The 25838-nt window shown below is 40.9% G+C and overlaps 1 protein-coding gene across 2 annotated transcripts in view; it reads left to right on the forward strand.

Annotated features, from left to right (window-relative positions):
* SDCBP (syndecan binding protein) overlaps positions 1-25838 on the forward strand; it is a 34440-nt gene that overhangs the window by 5191 nt on the left and 3411 nt on the right. The window contains exons 2-6 of one of the 2 annotated variants that reach the window (XM_027561030.1): positions 10514-10579; positions 17610-17688; positions 18954-19063; positions 21729-21890; positions 23443-23618. In XM_027561030.1, the coding sequence (XP_027416831.1) occupies positions 10529-10579; positions 17610-17688; positions 18954-19063; positions 21729-21890; positions 23443-23618 (578 nt within the window). In that variant the 5' untranslated portion in view covers positions 10514-10528. The remainder of the gene's footprint in view (positions 1-10513; positions 10580-17609; positions 17689-18953; positions 19064-21728; positions 21891-23442; positions 23619-25838) is intronic. The other variant, XM_027561031.1, reaches the window with a different exon arrangement.

Below are 25838 nucleotides of genomic sequence, written 5' to 3' on the forward strand. Positions count from 1 at the left end.
TATTGCTTTGAACAGTTCTTATATGTTGAACTAACTTTCTCTCCCAATAATGAACCCCATTTGTTAAGAAGTGTCTAATCTGTTTAATATGCTGTTCTGTTCATTAGTATTTTGGTGAGGATCGCATCAGTGTTCATAAGGGATATTGGTTTGTAGTTGTCTGGCTTTGGTATCAGGGTAATACTGTCCTCATAGAATGAAAGTGTTCCTTTTTCAACTGTTAGCAAAATTTTGAGGATTGGTATAGTTCTCTTTTATATATTTAGTAGAGTTCACCAAAGACGCCATCAGATCCAGGGTTTTTCTTTCTTGAGAGATTTGACTACTGATTCAATCTCTTCACTAGTTACTGGGCCTATTCAGATTTTCTGTTTCCTTGTGAGTCTTAATAGGTTTTGTGTTTTAGGAATTTGTCCATTTCATCTAGGTTATTCAGTTTTTTAGTGTCCATTTGTTCATAGTGCACTTTTCATATAGTCTGTTTTATTTCTGTAGAAACAGTGATAATATTCCCACTTTCATTTTAGCATATATTTCTTTTTTTTTTTCTTAGTCTATTTAGCTAAAGGTTTGTCAATTTTGTTGATCTTTTTGTAGAACCAAATTTAGGTTTCAGTAATTTTAATTTATTTTTTCTGTTCTCTATTTCATTTGTTTCTGTTCTCATCTCGGCTGCTTGCTTCTGCTAGCTTTGGGTTTAGTTTGTGTTTTCTTTTCTGGTTGTTTATTTCCCCCTTATTTTATCACAAATTTGAGCGTGCTTTATATACTGGCCTGAATGGTGCTGTATTTTTTCCAGGTAGTGATAATATTTTGGATCTCTTTCACTATCTTGTCTGTTTAGTACTTCCTCTTTTGTTTCAAGAATTTTGCTATTATAGTTGGTACTTCAGTGAATAAAATTCTACATATGTTGCTTTTTGTATGTAGATATATTTATAGACTAAAACCTGAAGTGGTATTTGTGGGTTGGAGAGTATCTGCATTTACAGTTTTGGTAGATACTGCAACTCACTTTTTATGGAAATTGTACTACTTTACACTTATACCAGTAATATATGTGTTTCTCAAAGCCTCATTACCAGAGAGCATTGTCAAACTTTGTATTTTTGTCTGTTCAATGGGTGGGAAATGGGTAAAAAAATGTTATTCTATTTAGAGTAGATGTCATATGACCATATTTCTCAATGGCTTATCATAACAATCTCCCTGGATATTTATTGAAAGAATTCCTAAATTCCTAAGCCGTTTCATGCAATCTGTGTCTGTATTTTTAACTAGTGCTCAAATACTTGTGATTTGGTGATTTGCCAGGTTTAGAAACATAGCTGTGGAAGACTTTGCATCAAAGTGTGTTCCTTGACACCATCTGGAGTCGTCTGGAATGTATGATTGTATGATTCATTGTATGAATCAACTTGAACATAAGAACCCCAAAATCTTATTCTAAATTTTTGTAGCATTTAAAGGTATATGTAGATGAAATGGGCATTGTCTTTGAGGACAACTGATCGCTCATCAGATGTCATCCATAAAGTTGAGAGATAACCCATTTTAAACTCTTCCAGATTTCAGTCACATTTCTAATACAGCTTACTAGTGCGTTTAATTCTTCCTGCAGTTGGTTATCAAAACTTTTACATTACTGGTTTTAGATTTCATATTCATCTCTAATAGGTTCTAACATTACTGTCTGGTAACTTTTGTACCTGTGTTGTCAAAAAGCAATATTTTTTGTGGGGATGACAATTTATATTTGCAGAGAATTTTTGTGTGTGAAATTTTGTGGCGATGACTGTCTATTTCTCTATTTTCAGAGAATTTTCACTTATACTTTTATAAACATCAATTAGAATAGTCAGTGCAGCAAAGTTTCAAAAATTTCTCTACCTTGCTATTGTAAGGCGCATGTGGAGAAAAAGAGTGAGCCGGGCAGTCAGGCAAGAGAAGGAAATTTATTAGAGGGAAAACGAGAGGGTGACTGGCCTTTAAGGAGATCCAGTGTCCTCCCTTTCTAATGGGGTCTTCTTACACCCCGCCATTGAAAAATTCTCTGAAGGGATAGTTAATTTTTAGCCTGTAGCTGAGTCCTGTAATCATGTAGCTGGAGGTCTGGAATCCAATGGTCTCGTAGCCTTGAGTAGGTAGGTGCCAATTCCTTCCTCCTTCCCTTATTCCTAAGAAAGAATGAAAGTTTTGAAGTAGAACTTCTGAGAAAAAAAATCTTAATTTTAAATTGTATCCCTTGGACCCTGATACAGAGGATTAACAGAGAAGGCAATGGCACCCCACTCCAGTACTCTTGCCTGGAAAATCCCACGGATGGAGGAGCCTGCTGGGCTGCGGTCCATGGGGTCGCTGAGGGTCGGACACGACTGAGCGACTTCACTTTCACTTTTCACTTTCATGCATTGGAGAAGGAAATGGCAACCCACTCCAGTGTTCTTGCCTGGAGAATCCTAGGGACGGGGGAGGCTGGTGGGCTGCCGTCTGTGGGGTCACACAGAGTCGGACACGACTGAAGTGACTTAGAAGCAGCACAAGAGGGTTAAGGGGCAGATTTCTGGACTCTGTTTCAGACTTATGTTTCAGTTTCTGGGTCTAGGACTCAATTTCTGTTATTAACAAGATTTCCAGATTATCCTTATGGACTTAAAAATTGAAGATGCTAGGGCTCACATGGGGTCTAATTGATAAGATGGCTCATTATGTCTGCCTCGCAAATGAAGAATAAAATCATGGTGATCTGCGAGACTGACCAAATTGCCCAAATGGCATTTTGTTTTCTCACTGGCCCCTATCTTCTCAAAGCTGTGAGACCACCAGATTCCAGACCTTCAGCTGCGTGACCACAGGACTCAACTACAGGCTAAAAATTAACCATCCCTTGAGAGAATTTTTCATTGATGGGGTATAAGAAGGACCCCATCAGAAAGGGAGGACACTGGTTCTCCATAAGAGCCAGTCACCCTCTCTTTTTCCTTTAATAAATTTCCCTTTTATTGCCTGACTGCTCAGCTTACTCTTTTTTTCTGCACTCGCCTTAAGATACGATGTTTGAGAACCTTAAGCAGGTTTTTTACTATGGTAGTACTCTGGGCTACTTTTCTATAGAACATTTCAATTGTTTCCTGTGCTGTGAGGTGATACCTCATTGTGGTTTTGATTTGCATTTCCCTGATGGTGTTGAACACCTTTTCCTGTATCTGTTGGCTGGCTGTCTTTGTGAAAATGTCTGTCCAGCTCCTCTGCCCAGTTTTTAATTGGATTCAGTGTACAGGTCTTTCAGCTCCTTATTTAAATTGATACCTCTGTTTGATGCAATTGTAAGTGGAATTATTTTCTTAATTTCTCTTTCTGATAGTGTATTTTTAGTGTATAGAAATGCAACAGTTTTGTGTATGATTTTGTATCTTGCAGCTTTACTGATTTTATTAATTCTAATAGTTTTTGGTGAATCTTAGGTTTTCTTCATATTTATAATGTGTTACCTGTAAATAGTAAGTGTTTTACTTCTTCCCTTCCTTTTGGAAGGGTGCCTTTTCTAACTTTTGCTTACCTAGTTGTTCTGGCTAGGACGTCTAGTAGTGTATTGAGTAAAAGTGGCAAGGTGGGATTCTTGTCACTGCATTTTATACCCCCCTACCCTTTTTATGCTTTTGATGTTACAGTTTACATCCTTTTATCTGTGTTGCCCTTAACAAATGAGTGTAGTTACAGATGTTTGATTTTTTGTCTTCAATGATTATTCTAGCTTTATAAGTAATTAGTCCACCATCTTTATAGCTTTAGGCTATTCTAAATTTTCTATATTTACTTTTACCATTGGGATTTAAACTGTGTTTTCCTGTTACTAATTAGCACCTTTTTGTTTCAACTTAAATCTCTAAAATTTCTCTTGAGGTTGGGCTAGTGGTGATAAACTCCAGTATTCGCTTGTCTGGGAAATTCTTTACCTCACCTCCAAATCTGAAGGACTTTCTGGGTGGAGTATTCTTTCAGCTGTTAGTCCCTTCTGTCCTCGAGTTTCTGCTGAAGAACTGCTTAGTCTTTTGGGGGTTCTCTTGTGCATAACAAGTTGTTCTCTTGTGAGTTTTTAAGAGTCTTTCCTCGTCTTGACGTTTGAGTTATAACATGTCATGGTGTGGGTGTCTTCATCTCTTTTTGGAACTCCCTGAGCTTCCTGGATCTGAGTGTCTGTTTCCTTCCTCCAGTTAGGGAAACTTACAGCCATTGTTTCTTCAAATTGGTTACCTCTTTTCCTTCAGAGACCCTTACCATGCGAATGTTGGTAGCATGGTGGTGTCTCTAAGTCCTTTAAGCTGTTTTCATCCTTTTTTCTTTCTGCTGCTCTGACTTGCACCTCCCTGTCTACTGGTTTGTTTCTTCTCTTCTTCAAGTTCGTTTCTTCCTGCATTCTGCTTCCTCTAGTCTGCTGGTGAACCCTCTGTCATATTTTTTCAGTTTTCATATTTTTTAGTTTTAAGATTTCTGCTTGCTTACATTTTCTGTATCTTTTGAAATTCTTACTTTGTTCATATGTTGTTCTCCTGAACTTAGCCTCTATTGTAACTTAAAACCTTATCGGGTAAATCGCTTGTGTGTACTAAGTCCCCTCAGTCATGTCTGACTCTTTGCAACCTCATGGACTGCAGCCCGCCAGGCTCCTCTGTCCATGGGATTTTCCAGGCAAGAATACTGGAGTGGGTTGCCGTGCCCTCCTCCAGGGGATCTTCCTGACCCAGGGATCAAACCCGTGTTTCTTAGGTCTCCTACATTGGCAGGCAGGTTCTTTACCAGTAGTGCCATCTGGGAAGCCCAATTTTTTTTATTGAGGCTTTATCTTGGTCTTTTGTTTGGATTCTGTTCTTTAGTTTCTTCATTTTTCTTGACACCCTTTTTTAGATAAAACAGGCACCCCATCTGATCCTGAATGACTAGTCGCATAGGAGATGAGCTTTCTCATTCAGCCCTGCACTTGTACCTTGTTGTATCTCATACCTTTTTAATTTTCCAAGCAGCCTACTGTATTGCTTTTGGCTCTCAGTAGCTGAGGCTGTGCCCGGGTCTGTCACTGGCCCAAAGGGGAGGATCCCAGTCAGCACCTAAATTCAGGCTGGTGTGAAGCCAGACCCAGACCCTCAGGCAGCAGCTTTTAAAGTATACAAATGTTCCTCTACACTGAGCCTGGCAGGAGAGCCAGTTTCCTGTGTCTGTTTGCTGCAGTCCTGTTGAGCTGAGGAAGACAAGCCCTGCTGACTTCCGGAGCGAGGCTGTCCCGGAATGTTCCCTATAGGTGACTACCTTGGCACTGGGTCCTTTCTCAGAGACACTGGCTACCACAGATGGGGCAGAGGGGGGTGCAGAGATGGGGCCTGCTGGCCCTTCCAGTCTTTGGAGAGAATTATAGCCCCTGGGTGTATGTTTAATTAGAAGCCTGCTTGCTCTTCAGGCCCCAGCTATGAAGATAAGGTAATAGATCTCTTCTAGAGAGTCTGGGGTGTATTCAGTCTGCTGTCTTTACACTGTGCCCTGGAGAGAACCTGTGAAGAACTGTTTTCTCAGTAGGCCAGCTGATGGGGCACCAACTTGAAATGGGTTTCACAGTTAGACCATCACGGGGTCGCACCTGGGTGCAGCCAGGACCAAGTGAAAGCCCTGTTGTCCTCCTCAACAGACACAGCCCACTCTTGGCTTGTCAGTGATGGGGCACTCAGTTAGGGTCTCCCTGGATACCTGAAGCTGCCTTTGGGGTGAGTGTGTCGTATGGGTTCAGTCCCTCCCAGGTGTCCGTCATGAGAGCCGCTCTCTAGCCCAGTTGCCTGCTCCTCATCTGTAGGAGCACTTGCAGTCCTGTGGGACCCATGAACGGACGTCTTGCTGACCATCAGAGCCTGGCTATCAGGGGGCATCCCTGGTGGCAGCTACAAAAACCAGAGCACCTGATGTGTTGCGCTGTTGTTTTTTTTTTAATAACTGGTTCTGCAATCCTGAATTTCCATCATCCTAAGATTTCTTAAAAAAAAAAAAAAACCTTAAGACTAAACAAGTAGATAAGTATTATTTTAACTTTTAAATGATCGCATGGTTTTAAAAAATTTATTTTTATTTATTTGGCTGTGCTGGGTCTTAGTTGCAGCACTCAGGATGTTTTAGTTGCTGCTTGTGGAATCTAGTGTCCTGACCAGGCATTGAACCCGGACTGCCTGCATGGGGAGTCAAAGGGGAGACCAGTTTAGTGGGTGGTTTGAGGGAAGGAATGAGTCAGTAACTCAGAAAATGATGAGTACTGCCATTTCAGGTGATACTAACTAGATGACTTTACCAGCAGGTTTCCTACTTCAAGAATCAAAGCATCGCAGCTAGAAAGATATTCACAGATAAACCGCTATGGTATTTGAGTCCTTGAGGTCTTTGGTCTGTGTGCATATTTAAAGGAAGTTACTGCAACATTGCCCTGAGGAGGTAGAGGTCAGAAATCTTAATGCTGAGGCAGAATCCTCAAGTATTATTTGTCTTTAGATATTCTGGAAAAACCCTGAGACTGTTCCAAGCATTGAGAAGCTGCTTAGTAGAATCCAAATTGGGGGCCAGTGCTGGAGAAGACCGTCTTGAGAGTCCCTTGGACAGCAAGAAGATCAAACCAGTCAATCCTAAAGGAAATCAACACTCAGTATTCATTGGAAGGGCTGATGCTGAAGCTCCAATACTTTGGCCACCTGATGTGAAGAGCCGGCTCATTGGAAAAGACCTTGATGCTGGGAAAGATTGAAGGCAGGAGAAGGGGACGACAGAAGATGAGATGGTTAGATGGCATCACCGATTCAATGGACATGAGTTTGAGCAAACTCTGGGAGATGGTGAGGGACAGGGAAGCCTGGCGTGCTGCAGTCCATGGGGTCGTAAAGAGTTGGACACGACTGAACAACGGCAGTGGGATGCACAGGGGTACAGAGGCCTTGAACAAGGCATGGAGAGATTCAGGGAGGCTGCAGAAAGCGTAGAGCGAGCCAGATCTGGGCTGGGGTCAGTGAGGAGCACCAGTTCTTTCCAGGAGTTAGACCAGTGAAGCCATGCTGTCACAGTGAGGAATGTGATGACTGGAGTAGATGCAGAGGGCCTGGAGCACTGAGAGCTAAGCTCCCCTCCTCCTGGTTCTCCAGGCAGCTGAAGGGAAGGCCTGGACCGAGACTCCTTTCTTCACTTGCTACAGTGTAGTGTTTATCTGATAGAGTCCTAAGTGAGAGTGAAGTGAGAATTTTGACACTGATGTAATGCAGGTATTTTCAGAATCCTCTTAAATCTCATTAGTGGTCATTCTGAAATTCCAACCATAATTGAAAGGATATCCAGTAGCTTTGTGGTTTTTCACAGAGGTCTGAGTGTTTTTCACACTTCGCATTAGGTCAAAGATTTAAATACACCATACAAGTGATTCAGAAATAATGCAAGAATTTATTGTTCTCATGGAAAGCTGTTAATAGTGTTGTTCAAAGTAGTGGCTGCTGCTGCTAAGTCGCTTCAGTCGTTTCCAGCTCTGTGCAACCCCATAGACAGGAGCCCACCAGGCTCCCCCATCCCTGGGATTCTCCAGGCAAGAACACTGGAGTGGGTTGCCATTTCTTTCTCCAATGCATAAAAGTGAAAAGTGAAAGTGAAGTCGCTCAGTTGTGTCCGACTCTTGGCGACCCCATGGACTATAGCCTACCAGGCTCCTCCATCCATGGGTTTTCCAGGCCAGAGTACTGGAGTGGGGTGCCATTGCCTTCTCCGAAAAGTAGTGGACTTGTTGGGAATTCCCTGGTGGCCTGGTGGTTGGGATCCTGGATTTTCATGGCCATGGCCCAGGTTCAGTCCCTGGTTGGGGAACTGAGATCCTATAAGCTGCATGGCAAAAAAAAAAAAAACAAACCCAAAAACCCAATGAAGGAGTAGACTTACAAGACAATTATTTTTGCTCTCCCTTGTTTTGATGATATTGTCTAAAATATTTAATAAACATTTGTTTTCTGTCAGAATAAGACATTGTGTTAGACAAATGTGGTCCTTGATCTCAAATAGCCAGAGTTAAACATAAAATAGCTATACTGAAAGGCAGAGGGAAACTGCTGAACTGAGAGAAATATCAGACTAAGGTCATCAAAGGTGACCTCACAGAAGGGGCTCTTGACTAAGATTGTGATGGAAAAGCCCTGGAAGGACATTCCAGGGAGAAGACAAAGCTTTTACAAAGATCCCGAGGCACAGAAGCACATAATGCTTGGAGTGAAATTGGATGAGATGAGACCACAAAAATCGTTTCAGGTAAAATGATTGAGGAATCCTTTGTATTTTATAAGAATAGTGAGATTTAAGGTCAGCTTACTTAAACTAACTTTTTAAAGAGTGTAAGTTGGGGTGATACTTGCTGCTGTTTTAAAAGATGCTGTATCTTTTCTAGGCCTGAATGTGTGTGTGTTGGTGGGAGGGGGAGTAATGAGTGACCTCAAAGCTGTTCAAACAACGTCAGTTAATATTTGAAGAAAAGCGTCTGTGGGGAAAAAAATTTTAGAAAACTACTCTGAGTTTTAAACCATTCATCCAGTTCATTTTTCATGGGGGAAAAAAAAAAAGGGGATCTTGTAGGTGACCAGTGGCAGACCCTGACCAGTGGCAGAACCAAGAATAGAACTAACACCTGGATTGCTAGTCAGCATTAGTCTCAGTGAATTTAGAATGGTTTTGTTTATGATGTTGATACATGGGTGGAAAGTGTCAATAAAATGTGATTAAGGAGAAAACTTCTAGAGAACTGATCTTTGGAGACACAAAAGGTAACTGTTTTGTTTTCCTGGGTTAATAGGGTTAAGACGTATTTAATTGTGCTTTTTTAAGAATTTGCATTTTATTCACAAACCGAGGCCCTATTCTCCTCTTCAAAACTGTATCATGCTACTTCTCTTCAGCGTTTTATTGGAGGTTCTATTCCAGGGTGGTTAGGCAAGAAAAAGGAATACATAGGCAAAGGATTTAAATAGATGTTTCTTCAGAGAAGATATACAGATTGGCCATCTAGGTTCATGAATATCCTTAGTTATTAAGGAATTAGGAGTCAAATCTACAGTGAAGTGCTGCTGCACATCCACTCGGACCGCTGTAATTGAAAAGACCGACAATAGCAAGTGTGTATGAGCCCTTTTATATAAGGGACTTGAGCATCTACAGACTTCCATGTATGCAGGGGAGACTTTTAGAACTAGTGCCCCGCAGAGACCGAGGGACAACGGTATTGTAGTGGCCAAGTTAGGGAAAAATTGGAACCCTCACACCTGTTGGTGGGAATGTGAAATAGTGCAGTCACTTCAGAAACCAGTTCCTCAAAAAGTTAAATACAGAGTCACCATATAACCTAGCAGTTCTACTCTTAGCTGTGTCTGAAGACAGTTGAACATTATATGTTTTTGTAAAAACTGGGGTGTAAATGCTTGTTAGCCTTATTAGCAGCATTATTCATAAGTTAGAAAGTGAAAAGTCACCCAAAACATCATCGACTGACTGGATCCCAGAAGTGAATGGGGAAGGGCATGGGGAGTGCCTTGTTGCTGTCTCCGTGCTGGGAGCCTGCTCAGCAGTGCTGGGGACTGTCGCTGCTGCTCCCTGCAGTGGCCTGGCTGGAGGAGGACACTGCAAGTTGGGAGAAAACACCCTTTTCTCCTCACTGTACCTCCAGCTTCCCCATTGACAAAGCTTAGCATCTTCCCAGCTGGAGAAGAGCAGCATTTAAAGGGCCTGTCTCCATCTTCACAGAGCAGCCAGTCGTGGGTGGGTTTTCATTGGGAGGCAGTCAGAGTATCAACCCCTATATCAATTTAGAACATGTTCTGTTTTGTTGGGCTTCAAGGAAGTATTCATCTCAAAATACCTAAACAAAGTTTTGGAGTATGTATGCCTGTAATACTTTGAGAATTTTGTTTTAAATCACTACAAAAAGCAATTCATGGTCACTAAAAGTCGTTGAACAATATAGGAGTGTTTAGAATATAAAAATTCCTTTCCCTTTTATTCCTCCATTTCATTCATGTCTCCTATGGTGTATATTATTTTATATATATACTTATGTAATGTGTGTGTATATATTTTTTTTTGTAATAATGAGGTTTTGTACATAGATAACATGTATCAGCTGTTTTAGATTTTTGTTAGAAGGATATAATTCTCTCTCAGTTGCTAAGCCCTTGTTCGTGTAAACTAGATGAGTCACATAATTGTTCTTTGATTTTCTAAACTATAGAAATGAAGGGACTTGTATTCAGGGAAGTTTCACATTTGTAATGGATATAGCTCGAGAGAAAGGTAGTTGGCAACCATCAGTCAGCAATTTTTAGTATAGCTAGATGGTCATACTCTTTTGTTTTGCAATTTAAATCTTGTGTTAAACGACTTACATATGTTTATGTGTATGCTGCTGGCTCCATGCACTATTTAAATTTCAATGAAGTCTGAATCATAGACATTTTTTGTTGTTTTTCTTTAGAAAAATCCTGCAAAAATGTCTCTGTACCCATCTCTTGAAGACCTGAAGGTAGACAAGGTGATTCAGGTATGTTTTAAATACTTTTCTTCTTCCATGTCCTCTGCCATACATTCTGATTATAGGTGAAGTGAAGTGAGAAACTTAAATAGCAGATGTATTTGTTCAATTTACACTGTATAAACTCAGTTTTTCTAACTAGAACGTTAGAAAACTAGAGATTTCTTCATTTCACTGTGAATTAATGGGTGCGAGATATTTTTTCTTTGAAATGGGACTTAAGACGCTTCGGAAATAACTTGGTTTCATGACTAGTTTTAATTTAAGTACATTTTAAAGTTTGTCTTGTTTAAAATTAGTATGTGTACTGTTGGGTTTTCAGGGATGACCAGTCTTTGAAGTAATTGTCTTCTCCAAAGTTAAACATTATCGAAACGGGGCGGCACATACTGTTTTAGGAGGAGGAGGAGTGTAAGAAGAGCTCAGTGAAAGCCGAGCAATGTGTCTTTTTTTTTTTTTTTCAGATGCAGAAAATTGTTAATCATACAATTAGAATGTTAGTAATAGAGAAGTAATATGAATATACTTAATACCACTAAATTGTACACTTGGAGAAAGAGGATTTTAGAAGTAGAAAGGGGACACTATTATGTAGCACTAGCCTTTTATTTTACGGATTAAGAGAATGAATCCTATGGATTTTTTTTTTTTTTTTTTGGTTACTTTTAGAAAGTTTTATTTGTCTTTTCCATGACACATGGAATCTCTATGTCAGCTTTATATACGTGTGTTTATTCTGATAAGAACTATAATTTATGCCATTGCTTTTTAATAACAATTTTATCAAAAAATTAATGCAAGTAGCATATTTCAGTCAAGGACATTAGGTCTGTGTGTATCTATGTGGTGCATATGTGTCTTTTAAACGTAAGCAGCAGACAGTCTCTGCTCAGCAACAGAGAGTCCTGCTCCAAGTGGCTATGTAAGACAGTACAGTGATTCTAACACTCATTAAGTCAGGCATTTTTGTACTCCTTTGAGTATTAGCTTTGTAAGGTAGTTTCTTCTGCTTAAGAAAGTTTGGGATTGGGATCAAGTCTCGCTGTTCTGTAAATTTTCGTTACTGGTTTTAACTGGAGATAATTGTAGTGTTCAGTGAACCATCCTGTTTCCAGTTTACTTTCAACTTGGTCTTTTATAAACTCTTATTTCTGAATTTCTTCAGCTGTTATTTGTTTTTCTAATTTGACAAGATAAATTAAACTCCGTGTTACACTTTATTCTGGAAATCTTTTTGATATGATAAATGTGATGAAATTCTTTTCTGTTACAAGTTGCTGTTGCTGCTGCTAAGTCGCTTCAGTCGTGTCCGACTCTGTGCGACCGCATAGACGGCAGCCCCCCAAGCTCCTTCATCCCTGGGATTCTCCAGGCAAGAACACCGGAGTGGGTTGTCATTTCCTACTCCAATGCATGAAAGTGAAAAGGGAAAGTGAAGTCTCTCAGTCGTGTCCGACTCTTAGCCACCTCATGGACTGCAGCCCACCAGGCTCCTCTGTCCATGGGATTTTCCAGGCAAGAGTACTGGAGTGGGGTGCCATCGCCTTCTCCATATAAGTTGCTAAAGTACTTCAAAGTTTTTTACCCTAAAGATCATTTTACTAGAGATCTTGGCCTCAGTTTACTCTACATGAGATTGACTACCTAATTAATTAGCATAAAATATTTATTACAAACTTGTGAGAAGAACACAATACAAGTGTTTTTTAGACAAAATGTTCTTTAAGGGTAGAAAGAAATCAGCAAAAATAGTAACAAATGTGTGGCTGAAATTGTTAGCCCCCTGGCAGTGATTGGTTGAATGTGGGGGAGTTCATGAGCGTGTATTTCTCATCCCTTCTCTGGGTATTGATGGGTGGTTTGTAAAATCTCTGAAATCTGTTCGCTTGCCAAGGCTTTGATGCCTGACAGTTTTAAGTGGTTTATTCAGTCATCTCAAATCTGTTTTTTCTTTGCTATTTTATTATTTTTCTCATGTGGTTTTTATTTCCACCCAGGATATCTGAACAAGTATACTTTCTTTTTTAAAAAGCTTTTATTTGAGATATTTACCTTGAAATATAACAGTTAAGCTGTTACTATGACATCTGAGCACTAAGTGATATGAGAGGATGACTCATTTCCTTTTCGTCCTTTTTTGTTAGTTTTTATGAAATTGAACCTAAACCACCGTAGACTTTGAACAGAGGTTTTTTTTATCTCAAAAGCAGCAGAAAAAGAAGGCAAGAGTTGATATTGGCAAATGTTGGATCAGAAAATGAACACGGCTGCAGTCCACCTCAGGCTGAGCTCTTCAAGGAGCAGCTCGTTGTATGGATATTTCCATTTCAAAGCCTTTTATAGTCTGAGCACAAAGCTAGCTGCCTGGAGATGTGACAGAGAGTAAGGAGGGGGGAACATGGTTTTTAAATTCTCGCTGGATTTAAAAAGATTCCCAGCCTAGCCAGTAACATCTCGGACTGCTTCTGTTTTATTTTTTCTTCATTTTCTGTGGTAGTGTTACTTGAGTCTTTGTTTTTGAGGTGCTTCTGTAAAGGTAGTATTTATTTTCTGATCTCTCCTTTCACACCGCAGCGGTGACTTGGCAATTCATATTCTGTAAACTGTTTCACAGGAACCATCAGGCTGTGGCTCTGAGCATGGTGCAGCCCCTGCGCCTCTCTGTCCACTGTGAGTCTCAAACAGGAGCCACGCCTGTGCGTAGTAGACTGAGAAACAGTCATCAGCATCCCGACACAGTGAGCAGAGATTGACTGTGGTGGCTCCACGAGTACGGTGTCTTCTCATGCTTTCTGTAGTTGTAGAAACAACATCCCCCCCCCCCCTTTTTTCACTAGTTTGAGATTTCAAGTGAGTGTGGAATATTTTGCTGCATTTAAATGGCTTATAGTCCTTAAGCCTTTATTGTACCATCTTTCATTTTTACTACAAATTATATAGTAATTAAATATGTAACTTTGTGTTCAGAGAGCTTACTTCAGTATTCCTTGGATAAGAACAAGAGCAATGAATGAAAGAATAGAAATAATAGACCAGTGTAAAAAGGATCAATTTTTTAAAGTTAGTAAATTCTGTTTTTCAGAGCGGTTTTAGGTTCACAGCAGAAGTGATGCAAGGTACAGTTTCCATCTCAGTGACCCTTCCCTGTGCGCCCTCCCCCGCTTGACCTGCACACCACACACCTCTCACCCTACACCAGCAGCATCTTCGCCAGAGTGGTACACTTGTGACAGTCACTGACCTGCTGCTGCTTCCCCACGTCCACAGCTACGCTTGTGCTCGATCCGTGGGCTTGGACGAAGGTGTGCTGATGTGGAGCCACCGTTCGGTGTCACGCAGAGCACTGTCACTCCCTCACAGTCCCCACGCTCTGTCCAGGCCTCCCTCCTCCTCTAGAATGTCAGGGTTGGACTCATACCGTAATTTGCCTTTTCGGATTGGTTTCACTGTCTTAGTAATGTGCATTTTAGGTTCCCCATGTCTTTTCGTGGCTTTGATAGCTCCTTTCTTTTTAGTGAGGAACAGTATTTTTTTTTTCTTTTCCTTAGAGTTTATCCAGGAAGCAATCCACTGGCCACTAGCTCCTTTTAGTTGATAGTTGGTGAGAGAATTTTCAAAATTCAGCATATTTTGAGTTTGTGGATATATTTAAAGTTAAAAAGGTTTGCTTGCTGCATTTTATTTGAATTTAGATTGTGACATTATGAAACAGTAATAAAGAATGACTCAATAAGTCATATCAGAACATGTGGAATCCAAATGAGTGATGTACTTGCAGTACTTTTGTGGACTTCCTTATTTAATTAATCTTCCATCTCTCCAGGCATCTTTGGGACTGCTCTTAGCATCAGTTTCAGAGCTTGGTGATAAAGAGTATAGGTTTAAACTCCTATCACTTAATCAGTATATTCTTGATTAAGTAAAAATTTTACATCTGGATCTTACAACTTAACTGCCAATAGAGACATATGTCTGCTTGAGGAGCTCAGATATATCTGTAAGGGAAAAAGGAACACTCCGTACAGCATGGGCTGTGAAGGCAGCCCTGAGGGGAGCTCCTGGCATACCTGCCCCTGACTAGTATTAAGTGTATATGTTTTCAAAGTTTTGGCAAGTTTTAACACATAAATTACATTACTTTACCATGATTGTTATGTCGGTGATTAAGTATGCATTTTGCATACTTTGTAATATTTTTGTACTTAGTATAACATAACACCCTCTTCCAACAACGCAAGAGAAAACTCTACACATGGGCCTCACCAGATGGTCAACTGAAATCAGATTGATTATATTCTTTGCAGCCAAAGATGGAGAAGCTCTATTACAGATAGCAGAAACGAGACCGGGAGCTGACTGTGGCTCAGATCATGGACTCCTTATTGTAAAATTCAGACTTAAATTGAAGAAAGTAGGGAAAACCATGAGGCCATTCAGGTATCACCTAAATCAAATCCCTTATGATTATACAGTGGAAGCGACAAACAGATTCAAGGGATTAGATCTGATAGAGTGCCTGAAGAACTATGGACGGAGGTTCGTGACATTGTATAGGAGGCAGTGATCAAGAGCATCCCCAAGGGAAAAAAGTGCAAAAAGGCAAGATGGTTGTCTGAGGAGGCCTTACAAATAGCTGAGAAAAGAAGAGAAGCTACCTGGAGAAGGAAATGGCAACCCACTCCAGTATTCTTGCCTGGAAGAATTCCATGGACAGAGGAGCCTGGCGGGCTGCAGTCCATGGGGTTACATGACTGAGCATGTGTGCATGAGGGTGGAGGGTGACGTGTTGGTAGCAATAAACTGGTAGAACTAAAAAAAAAGAAGCTAAAGGCACACGAGAAAAGGAATGATACACCCATTGGAATGCAGAGTTCCAGAGAATAGCACTGAGAGGTAAGAAAGCCTTCCTCAGTGATCAATGCAAAGAAATAGAGGAAAACAATAGAATGGGAAAGACTAGCGACCTCTTCAAGAAAAGGTAACCCTTTGAGTTACCAAGGGAGCATTTCATGCCCTTAGTACACAATATGGGCACAGTAAATGACAGAAATGGTATGGAACTATATAAAAAAAATCCCCATGAGCCAGATAACCAGGATGGTGTGATGACTCACTTAGAGCCAGATATCCTGGAATGCAAAGTCAAGTGAGCCTTAGGAAACATCGTTATGAACAAAGCTAGTGGACGTGGTGGAATTCCAGGTGAGCTATTTTGAATCCTAAGATGATGCTGTGAAAGTGCTGCACTCAATAAGCCAGCAGATTTGGAAAACTCAGCAGTGGCCACAGGACTGGAAAAGGTCAGTTTTCATTCCAATCCCAAAGAAAGGCAATGCCAAAGAATGCTCAAACTACCACACAGTTGCACTCATGCTAGCAACGTAATGCTCAAAATTCTCCAAGCCAGGCTTCAACAGTACGTGAATCGTGAACTTCCAGATGTTCAAGCTGGATTTAGAAAAGACTGAGGAACCAGGGATCAAATTTCCAACACCTGTTGGATCATCGAATAAGCAAGAGAGTTACAGAAGTTCTCCTTCTGCTTTATTGACTATGCCAGAGCCTTTGACTGTGTGGATCACAACAAACTGGAAAATTCTTAAAGAGATAGGAATATCAGACCACCTGACCTGCCTCCTGAGAAATCTTTATGCAAGTCAAGAAGCAACAGTTAGAACTGGACATGGAATAACAGACAGGTTCCAAATCGAGAAAGGAGTACGGAAAAACTGTATATTGTCACCCTGTTTATTTAACTTATATGCAGAGTACATCATGAGAAATAATGGACTGGATGAAGCACAAGCTGGAATCAAGATTGCTGGGAGAAATATCAATAACCTCAGATATACAGATGACACCACCCTTATGGCAGAAAGTGAAGAAGAACTAAAGAGCCTCTTGATGAACGTGAAAGAGGAGAATGTGAAAGTTGGCTTAAAGTCAACATTCAGAAAACTAAGATCATGGCACCTGGTCCCATCACTTCATGGCAAATAGATGGGGAAACAATGGAAACCGTGACAGACTTATTTTGGGAGGGCTCCAAAATCACTGCAGATGATGACTGTAGCCTTGAAATTAAAAGACACTTGCTCCTGGGAAGAAAAGCTGTGACCAACCTATACAGCATATTAAAAAGCAGAAATATTACTTTGCCAACAAAAGTCCGTCTAGTCAAAGCTATGGTTTTTCCAGTAGTCATGTATGGATGTGAGAGTTTTAATATAAAGAAAGCTGAACACCAAAGAATTGATGCTTTTGAACTATGGTGTTGGAGAAGACTCTTAAGAGTCCCTTGGACATCAAGGAGATCAAACCAGTCCATCCTAAAGGAAATTAGTCCTGAATATTCATTGGAAGGACTGATGCAGAAGCTGAAACTCCAATACTTTGGCCACCTGATGCGAAGAACTGACTCATTGGAAAAGACCCTGGTGCTAGGAAAGATTGAAGATGGGAGGAGAAGGGGACGACAGAGGATGAGATGGTTGGATGGCATCACCGACTCAATGGACATGAGTTTGAGTAAGCTCCGGGAGTTGGTGATGGACAGGGAAGCCTGGTGTGCTGCAGTCCATGGTGTCGCAAAGAGTCAGACACAACTGAGCGACTGAATTGACTGACTGAACACCTTCTTATACTTGGTAAAATGTAGATAAACATTTCATTGGGATATGCTGAAATGGCAAAATAAATATTAGCAACTTAAGTATTTAAATTTTTAGGTGTTCTCCTGATATATACTTAATGTAAATATGGTTAAGCTTTTTTCTTTAGGTAAAGAAGGTACTTTCACTTAGACTAAAGTGTAACTATCATTTCATAATGCATTGTGAAAATATTTGCAGTAGCATTATGAAATATTAATTATATGTATTTTCTTTGAAAATGTATTGCTTAATTGTTTGAAATTAGAATTTCTTAATTAAAAGTAAAGGGTTTTAGATTTTTTTTTAATTACTGGATTTAAGTTATATGAGAAGTTTAAGTGAGTCTCTATAGAGTGTTGTTAGAATTCTTTTTTTTTTTTTTTTAGGCTCAGACTGCATTTTCTGCAAACCCTGCCAACCCAGCGATTTTATCTGAAGCCTCTGCTCCCGTCTCTCAAGATGGAAGTAGGTTTATTCTTTGGGTTCCTTCTCCTTGAACAGGGATACCTGTTAGGCCTTCTTTTACTGAAATAGAGAATCCAGGATTTTTTTTTTTTTTTAACATATACAGCATGAAATTGTCTTGCTCTAGTAGTAAGAAAATACAAATGTTTATTTCAAAACAGCCCTTTAATCAAGAAAGTGAACTGTGACTATGAAAGTATGTTTATGACTTTATAAAAATTGTTACTTAAATTTCACCCTTTGTAAGTCCTTGACTTAGGAGGGATTCATTTATGAAAAGATGTAACTCACTGAACTGTCCCCTCCCCTGTCTTTCAGGGCTGTGGGGATTGATAGCGTTCTCCTTTGGGGGAACTTCCCAAATCCTGGAGTCTCTACTCTGACTCCATACCCTTCTCCCTGGTTCCTTTTCCTTCTAAATTCATAGGAATTCAGGACAGAACTCTTAAATAATATGACTTCAGATACAAAAGGTGTGGCAGTCTCAATGGGAGGGGAGTTGGGGGAGAATGGATGCATGTATGTGTATGGCCGAGTCCCTTGTCCACCTGCAACCACTACAACATTGTTAATCAGCTCTACTCCAGTATAAAATGAAAAAAAAATACAACAGGAGTGTTAAATAGGTTTTTATGGCCTGTTGGCTTATAACATTGTTTCCTTTAAAAAATCCATAAATCACATAAAGAGCTTTTGGAAATAGTGTCTAACTCTACTGTTCAGTTAAATACTGTTAATATTTAAATGTACTGTTTCAGAGATTTCATTGCTGTGTATTCTTAAAATGATAGGACACTAAATAAATTTACAAGCTTTAATTTTTTTTTTCCCCCACAGTTCATTTTTTTTGGTAGAAGAATCATTTTATAGCTGTGTTTACTGAATGAATTAAAACATAGCTGATTTGAAGTGTACATTTTGGTCAGTTGTTCTTAAGTGGAGAATCAGTGATATGTGTAGAAAATTCCTAATAGGTTTAAGAGAAAGAAAAGGCAAGATAACTTGGGAAAATTATTTCAAGTCTTGAGTATTTAGAAGTCTGAGGTTTCAGTTAAAATGTCTTCATACTTTCACTTTTATTTTTCTGTTTTCCATTTCTAATTGTCATTACAGAGAAAGGGGTTTTCTAGATTACTAATTTAAATTCACCCTAGATTTTATAAAATAAATGTGATTTTTTAAAATACAAGTAAAACTCCATAATAACAATGGTTTTTAAAAATATTCTACTAATTTTTTTCCTCTACTCATTCATTTGTTATTAGATCTCTATCCTAAGCTGTATCCGGAGCTCTCTCAGTACATGGGCCTGAGTTTAAATGAAGAAGAAATACGTGCAAATATGGCCTTGGTCCCTGGAGCACCAAGTCAGGGGGTATGTATAATGTAATTCATTCTGAATTATATAAAATCATACTTTACGGAGAGATATAAGCTATCATCTTTGTGGCAGACTCACAAATGTATAGCCTTAGCATTGATCTCCTCTCAGGACTGTCTTCTGGTATTGCTTTTTACAGTCTGCTTCCTCTGCGCTGTTACCACTTTCCTAATTGAGTAGGAGTTAAAGGTTCAGGTGCCTTTAACTGGCACATTCTCCTTTGTCTTCTGCATTTAGTTATGGACCTAGTGATTCTGCCACTGCCGCGTTTCTTATACTCATGTTCTTCATTGTAGCCTGCTGTGGCCCCGTCCCTGTGTTTCTACCTCTAACCTAGATTGTTACAGTTGTCTCTTTTTCCAGTAACTCCTCCAGGAACTTGGTATATCAATGAATACTGAGCTACTGCTAACTTTATCATTCTGAGATTCAGGTCTGTTATCATTTTTTTGCTCATAATCTTTTTAAGTTTAAAGCTTCTTATAGTTTGACCCCAAATTCTTGGCTTAAATATAGTGTGTCACAGTCTTGTGTTAAGATTATTGCTATAAGACTATAATACCTTATAGTACTTGTCGTAGGTAAATGCATAACTTCATGAAGACAGCCTTTATGTCTCTGTTGTTGCCATGACCCCCATGCTTAATACAGTACCTGGCTTTCAATTTATTCACCAAATATTTATTGAAACTTGCTTACGTCAGTCAGGGTCCAATCGGAACAATAGAAATCACACTAGATTTTTTAACAGAGATAACAAGAATCAGAGAGGTTGAAGAACTGAAAAAAGCAAAAGCGGAACCTAGAAAGCTGCTTCTAGAACTGGGGCGCACAGGATGGGGGTCGTAGTTCTCAGAGCGACAGTGATGGTGGAGGAGTCCCGTGAGCTGGGCCTCAGGGGAGGGGCCCTGTGACGGGCGCTGGTGCCTCTGGGGGCTGCACGGAGGCTCTTCTGGGAGTGTCTGGAATCTGGAGGCTGGTCACCTGCTGCCAGCAGCATGAAGGGCTGGCCCCAGGTAGTACTGGCAGGAGCAGGAAGCAGACAGGAAGGGGCAGGCCCTGGCACCTCCTCCTCTTGAGGGGTCCTGACCAGAAAGCCAGTGACAGAAGAGGGCTCACCACATAGGGTGGGTTTGGAAGGGACAGAGAGTCTGTGACACTTGTTGTTGCCCTCTCTTCTCTTCAGTGTGCCCACAAGCTTCTCTCTTCATACAGTTGATGCTCAACAGATACTTTCTGGTAAAGAAACCATAGTACATACTTTCAGCTTTACTAGCCAGTATATGCAGAGACCTTGAAAGGCTTTCAGGCAGAAATGAACTTGAGAGACCTGAGAGACAAGACCTAGGTGATGGGCAGATGAGACAGAATGTTGTAGCAAATGCATTGGGGGGTTGGCATTGGAAGGGCTGTCAGGCCAGGTAGTCTGCGGCCTTGTGGACAGGGTAAGGGGTTGGGGGTCTGAGTTGTGGGAATGATAGATATAATTGATTAAAAAAAGGGTTTCTGTGCTTGCTGTGTGGAGGGCAAATAGAAGGGCAAGAGTAGATGGTGGTCATAGTAGGCCTTAGCAGGAGGGGGCAGTGGTCATGTGTTGGTCATATGGATCATAGTAAGAACACTGAGTAAGCACTTAATTGTACTTGCTGGAAAAAAATTCTTTTCCAAAAGTTATACTCCAAAGCTCCTCCCTTTTGTCCTGTATTCCAGCTAAACTAAATTCATTTGCTTAATTTTTTCTGTCCCATTGCCTGATTTCTGTGCTTTTATAGCTGTAAGCATTGAAGTTTTGTAATTCTTCAAAAGTTGTATTTTCTGGGTTTGTGCTTGATTCGTAGTATGGTTCCTTGTGTGTGTGTGGTGTCCCAGTGACTGTGATTCTGAAGGAGATACTCGCAGTCTGTGTGTGTGTGCGGCTGAGGTTTCCCTCCCCCATCATGGCTGCTCTGAGCATCACAGGTGTCAGACCAGAGCTTTTTATGACAGGTTCTGGTTAAGATGCCTTGGTAACAAATATGTTCTTCCCTCACTGTCTTTGGTTCTTAAAACAATAAACTGATTTTGGTCAAGAAAAAAAAATAAGGAATGTGAGGCCTGGTACCTAACGGAGTCCCTAATACAGCTGTTCTCCATACAGTTGGTTAATCCACAGATGTTTACTAAAGGGACGAAAAATAACATTTGTCTTGTGTGTGTCAGCACTTGAATAACAGGTACTTTTAGTCCTTGTAGTGGAGCTGTGAGGTAAGAAGTTTGCCTCTTTAATAAAAGCTAAGTACATTGTTGAAGATAAGGCCATATAAAAGAACCCTCAGGAAGATGCTGTGTGAATTTAAAAGTAAGGTACAGCCTTTATAAAGTTCAAGGATAATATATTTGAGTTGAAAACAAGCCAGGGTACACATAAAACCAATGCCAGCGAATTCATCGGCAACAGAGAGTCATTGAGTCTGCTGGAGATGGTGTCTGGGGGGGTGAGTAACCTGCAGAATTAGTTTTAAAAAACAAAATAGGGTCATTTTTGCAAAACTCAGATCTGAAGGAAATAATTGGCAAATTACATTTTAGGAAACCACAGCAGAATATATTCAGTTATCATTTTGGATTTTCTCAGGGCGTGTGTTTGCGAATACTGACGTGTTGTATGTGTCTCTGTCAGCAGGTGGTGGCGCGGCCTTCCAGCATGAACCACATGGTGGCCCCTATCACTGGTGGCGACATTGGGATCCGCAGGGCAGAGATCAAGCAAGGGATCCGGGAAGTCATCTTGTGTAAGGATCAAGACGGGAAGATTGGGCTCAGGCTGAAATCCATAGACAACGTAAGCACTTTCAGTACTCTTGTCTGATTAGCTGTTACGTGACTGAGTTACAATTTAAAATGTAAATCCTTGATCGGGACTACTTTTAATCTGCTTTTCCACGTGAGATGCTACCCTGTTCTGAAGAGGCAGAGCTGGGACTTGAGCATGACCATGGATGAATTTTTTTCTTTTTTCAGTCCTTTTTCTGGAATAAAGTTCACTAGTCTGCGTGTATCGTAACATAGTTCATACAAGAATGCTGGCATTGAGATAGGGTAACGTGTACAAGTTAAGACTGATAGGTGGGGTCAGTGGTCTTGAGTATTTTTAAACTAAAAGTGACTTGTAATGTGGTTTTGGGTTTGTTATTTCTATCCTTGAATTTGACTTTCATGGGGCATTTTCTAGGCAACAGTGACTTTCTCAAGTACATTACTTTACCTCTCACCTTACCAGATGGAAGAAACGAAACCTGGTTACTCTTTGGGGAGGCACTTAGGATCACTAAGGAGGTGCTGAGTCTTTACCCTGATTTGTGGGTTTCCGAGGTAGTTATTGGGCTTCTTTTCGGTCTTTGGTCTCATAGCTCAGCGCATCCAGCCTTTGCACGTAGAAGATGTGGCGCCTGGCGGAAGATGGCTGAGGCCAGTCCCCGCCCCACGTGCCCCTCAGAGGCTGAGGGCGTTGTGTCTTGGCACACTTGTGGCTCTTGTGAGACCCTCATTGAGTGTGCTGCTCTGGGAAGCTCGCGCTTCACTGCCCTCTCTCCATCCTAGAGAGAGACCACTCTCTCCCCAGCTCCACCCCTGCAGCACTTATCCTTGCAGTGGTTTGTCCAGTGGCCACTCTGCTGGGTGCCGCCCTCAAGTACAGGATGCGCAGCGCCAAGTCTCAGGCAGCTCAGGATGGAGAGGGGTGCAGCCTGTGGTTGCTTTCATCTCTTACTGGCGCATGCCTTTTATACTTGGCCTGTTTATAGTGTTCAGCATCTGAAATTTAGTTTACATGAATAAAAAGACCCCGTTTAGTTCTCAGTTACCTATACTTGAGTTCTCTGTATTTACCTTGTAGATTTTTAAGAACGGGGGTTGTATTCTGTGTACCCACCTTTTTAGGCTGTTTAATAGTAGTGATTATGTGGAATTTAGCAAGCGGGTAAAGGAAATCTTCAGCCCAAAAGGTAAACTTCTGACCTTAACCTATCACTTTCTTTAAATGAAACTTCCAACACTTTACTGTCTTTCCCCCTAAATAATGATCAGGTGCAGTAATACCTGTTTGGTATACTATCAGACTCATGGAACCTTACATTTATTATAGTAATCTGCCTTTATTTTCCTTAGTCTTTTTATTCCAAGGTGGAGGGGGTGATGGAAGTTGGTCAGGTGAGTCATGATGTGAGCTAGAAATTACACTCACATCTTCCTGTTGCCTTGATACCATTTTCACTTTCCTTCTTGGGGGTAATACTTGTGTAGTTTTTCCTTTTTTAAAAAAAATTACTAGAGTAGCTGCCTAAAGAGCTGGTTCCTGATTTTCCAGCACTTACTTAGTAATTTCCGTCCTCCAGGGTATATTTGTTCAGCTTGTCCAGGCCAATTCTCCGTCCTCCCTGGTGGGCCTGCGGTTTGGGGACCAGGTGCTGCAGATAAACGGCGAGAACTGTGCTGGCTGGAGCTCGGACCGGGCGCACAAGGTGCTCAAACAGGCTTTCGGAGAGAAGATCACCATGACCATTCGGGACAGGTGAGCTGACTAAACACTACATGTGGACATTCAGGACTAGTTTTCCATTTTCTTGGGGTTTTAATATTCTGGAAATAAGAGGCAATGCCAAAGAACGCTCAAACTACTGCACAATTGCACTCATCTCACATGCTAGTAAAGTCATGCTCAAAATTTTCCAAGCCAGGCTTCAGCAATATGTGAACTGTGAACTTCCTGATGTTCAAGCTGGTTTTAGAAAAGGCAGAGGAACTAGAGATCAAATTGCCAACATCCACTGGATCATGGAAAAAGCAAGCGAGTTCCAGAAAAACATCTCTTTCTGCTTTATTGACTATGCCAAAGCCTTTGACTGTGTGGATCACAATAAACTGTGGAAAATTCTGAAAGAGATGGGAATACCAGACCACCTGACCGGCCTCTTGAGAAATCTGTATTCAGGTCAGGAAGCAACAGTTAGAACTGGACATGGAACAACAGACTGGTTCCAAATAAGAAGAGGAGTACGTCAAGGCTGAATATTGTCACCCTGCTTATTTAACTTATATGCAGAGTACATCATGAGAAACGCTGGGCTGGAAGAAACGCAAGCTGGTATCAAGATTGCCGGGAGAAATACCAATCACCTCAGATATGCAGATGACACCACCCTTATGGCAGAAAGTGAAGAGGAACTCAAAAGCCTCTTGATGAAAGTGAAAGAGGAGAGTGAAAAAGTTGGCTTAAAGCTCAACATTCAGAAAACGAAGATCATGGCATCTGGTCCCATCACTTCATGGGAAGTAGATGGGGAAACAGTGGAAACAGTGTCAGACTTTATTTTTCTGGGCTCCAAAATCACTGCAGATGGTGACTGCAGCCATGAAATTAAAAGACACTCCTTGGAAGGAAAGTTATGACCAACCTAGATAGCATATTCAAAAGCAGAGACATTACTTTGCCAACAAAGGTTCGTCTGATCAAGGCTGTGGTTTTTCCTGTGGTCATGTAAAGATGTGAGAGTTGGACTGTGAAGAAGGCTGAGCGCCGAAGAATTGATGCTTTTGACCTGTAGTGTTGGAGAAGACTCCTGAGAGTCCCTTGGACTGCAAGGAGATCCAACCAGTCCTTTCTGAAGATCAGCCCTGGGATTTCTTTGGAAGGAATGATGCTAAAGCTGCAACTCCAGTACTTTGGCCACCTCATGTGAAGAGTTGACTCATTGGAAAAGACTCTGATGCTGGGAGGGATTGGGGGCAGGAGAAGGGGACGACAGAGGATGAGATGGCTGGATGGCATCACTGACTCAGACGTGAGTCTGGGTGAACTCCCGGAGTTGGTGATGGACAGGGAGGCCTGGCGTGCTGCAGTTCATGGGGTCGCAAAGAGTCGGACACGACTGAGCAACTGAACTGAACTAAATACAGCATTTTGTTGCAGAAAATAATCAAATGTTACTGATGAGTTTTATATTTATAGTCTTGCAGTTCTGTGTTGCTTTCACTTTCTTACATAGTTTGACTTTTTAAAAACAGTGTTCCGGTTTTGCCTACACCTTAATTCAGAGCTTACAGAAATTTGTCCTTTGAGAAGTTCCTGTCCTGTCTTAATCCATTTCTCTGGAAAATAGAAGAGGTTAGAAAGGTAACAGCAACAGGTGTCTGGACTTTGCCCCCGGTTTCCTGCTCAGGGTAGATACATGGGGGCCTACCAGTTCCCAAAAACCAGCCTGGCCTTCTGGGTGGCTGAGGCTGTAGTCCTTGGTGGGAACATCATCTTTAGCTCATTTATAATGGAGCTTGCGGTACCTGTACTACGGACACCACCACCTTCTCAGCCATGCAGGGGTTGAAGGGCAGACCTTGTAACACATTTTTAGCTTTGGCATTTTTGTTCATGTTGGTTCAACTGGCTTTTATCTACCTTTGTGTTTTCACTTTGAATAATACATGGTAGGTATTAAGTAAACATTTTGCAGACAAATGGCACTTTTGCTCTTAGGTGAGCAAAGTTTCAAAAAGTAACTTGGATCACCAGGAAGACATGACTGCTGTGAACTTTATAATGTAAAATTTGTATTTTGTCATGAAACGTGTGCAGTAACAGGTTGTCAGTGCTCAAGAGCGGACGCCATCTTTCTGAAGCTCCTCCCTTTCTAAGGGACTGGGGGCTTCCGTCTTGCTGCTGCTGCAGCAAAAATACCGTTGTAAAGTTTTCAAAATCAAGATGTGAGAAATATTGTAAAGGTTCTAAGTACTTCCT

The sequence above is a fragment of the Bos indicus x Bos taurus genome, chromosome 14 (assembly GCF_003369695.1).
Source record: "Bos indicus x Bos taurus breed Angus x Brahman F1 hybrid chromosome 14, Bos_hybrid_MaternalHap_v2.0, whole genome shotgun sequence".
Classification (NCBI taxonomy): domain Eukaryota; kingdom Metazoa; phylum Chordata; class Mammalia; order Artiodactyla; family Bovidae; genus Bos; species Bos indicus x Bos taurus.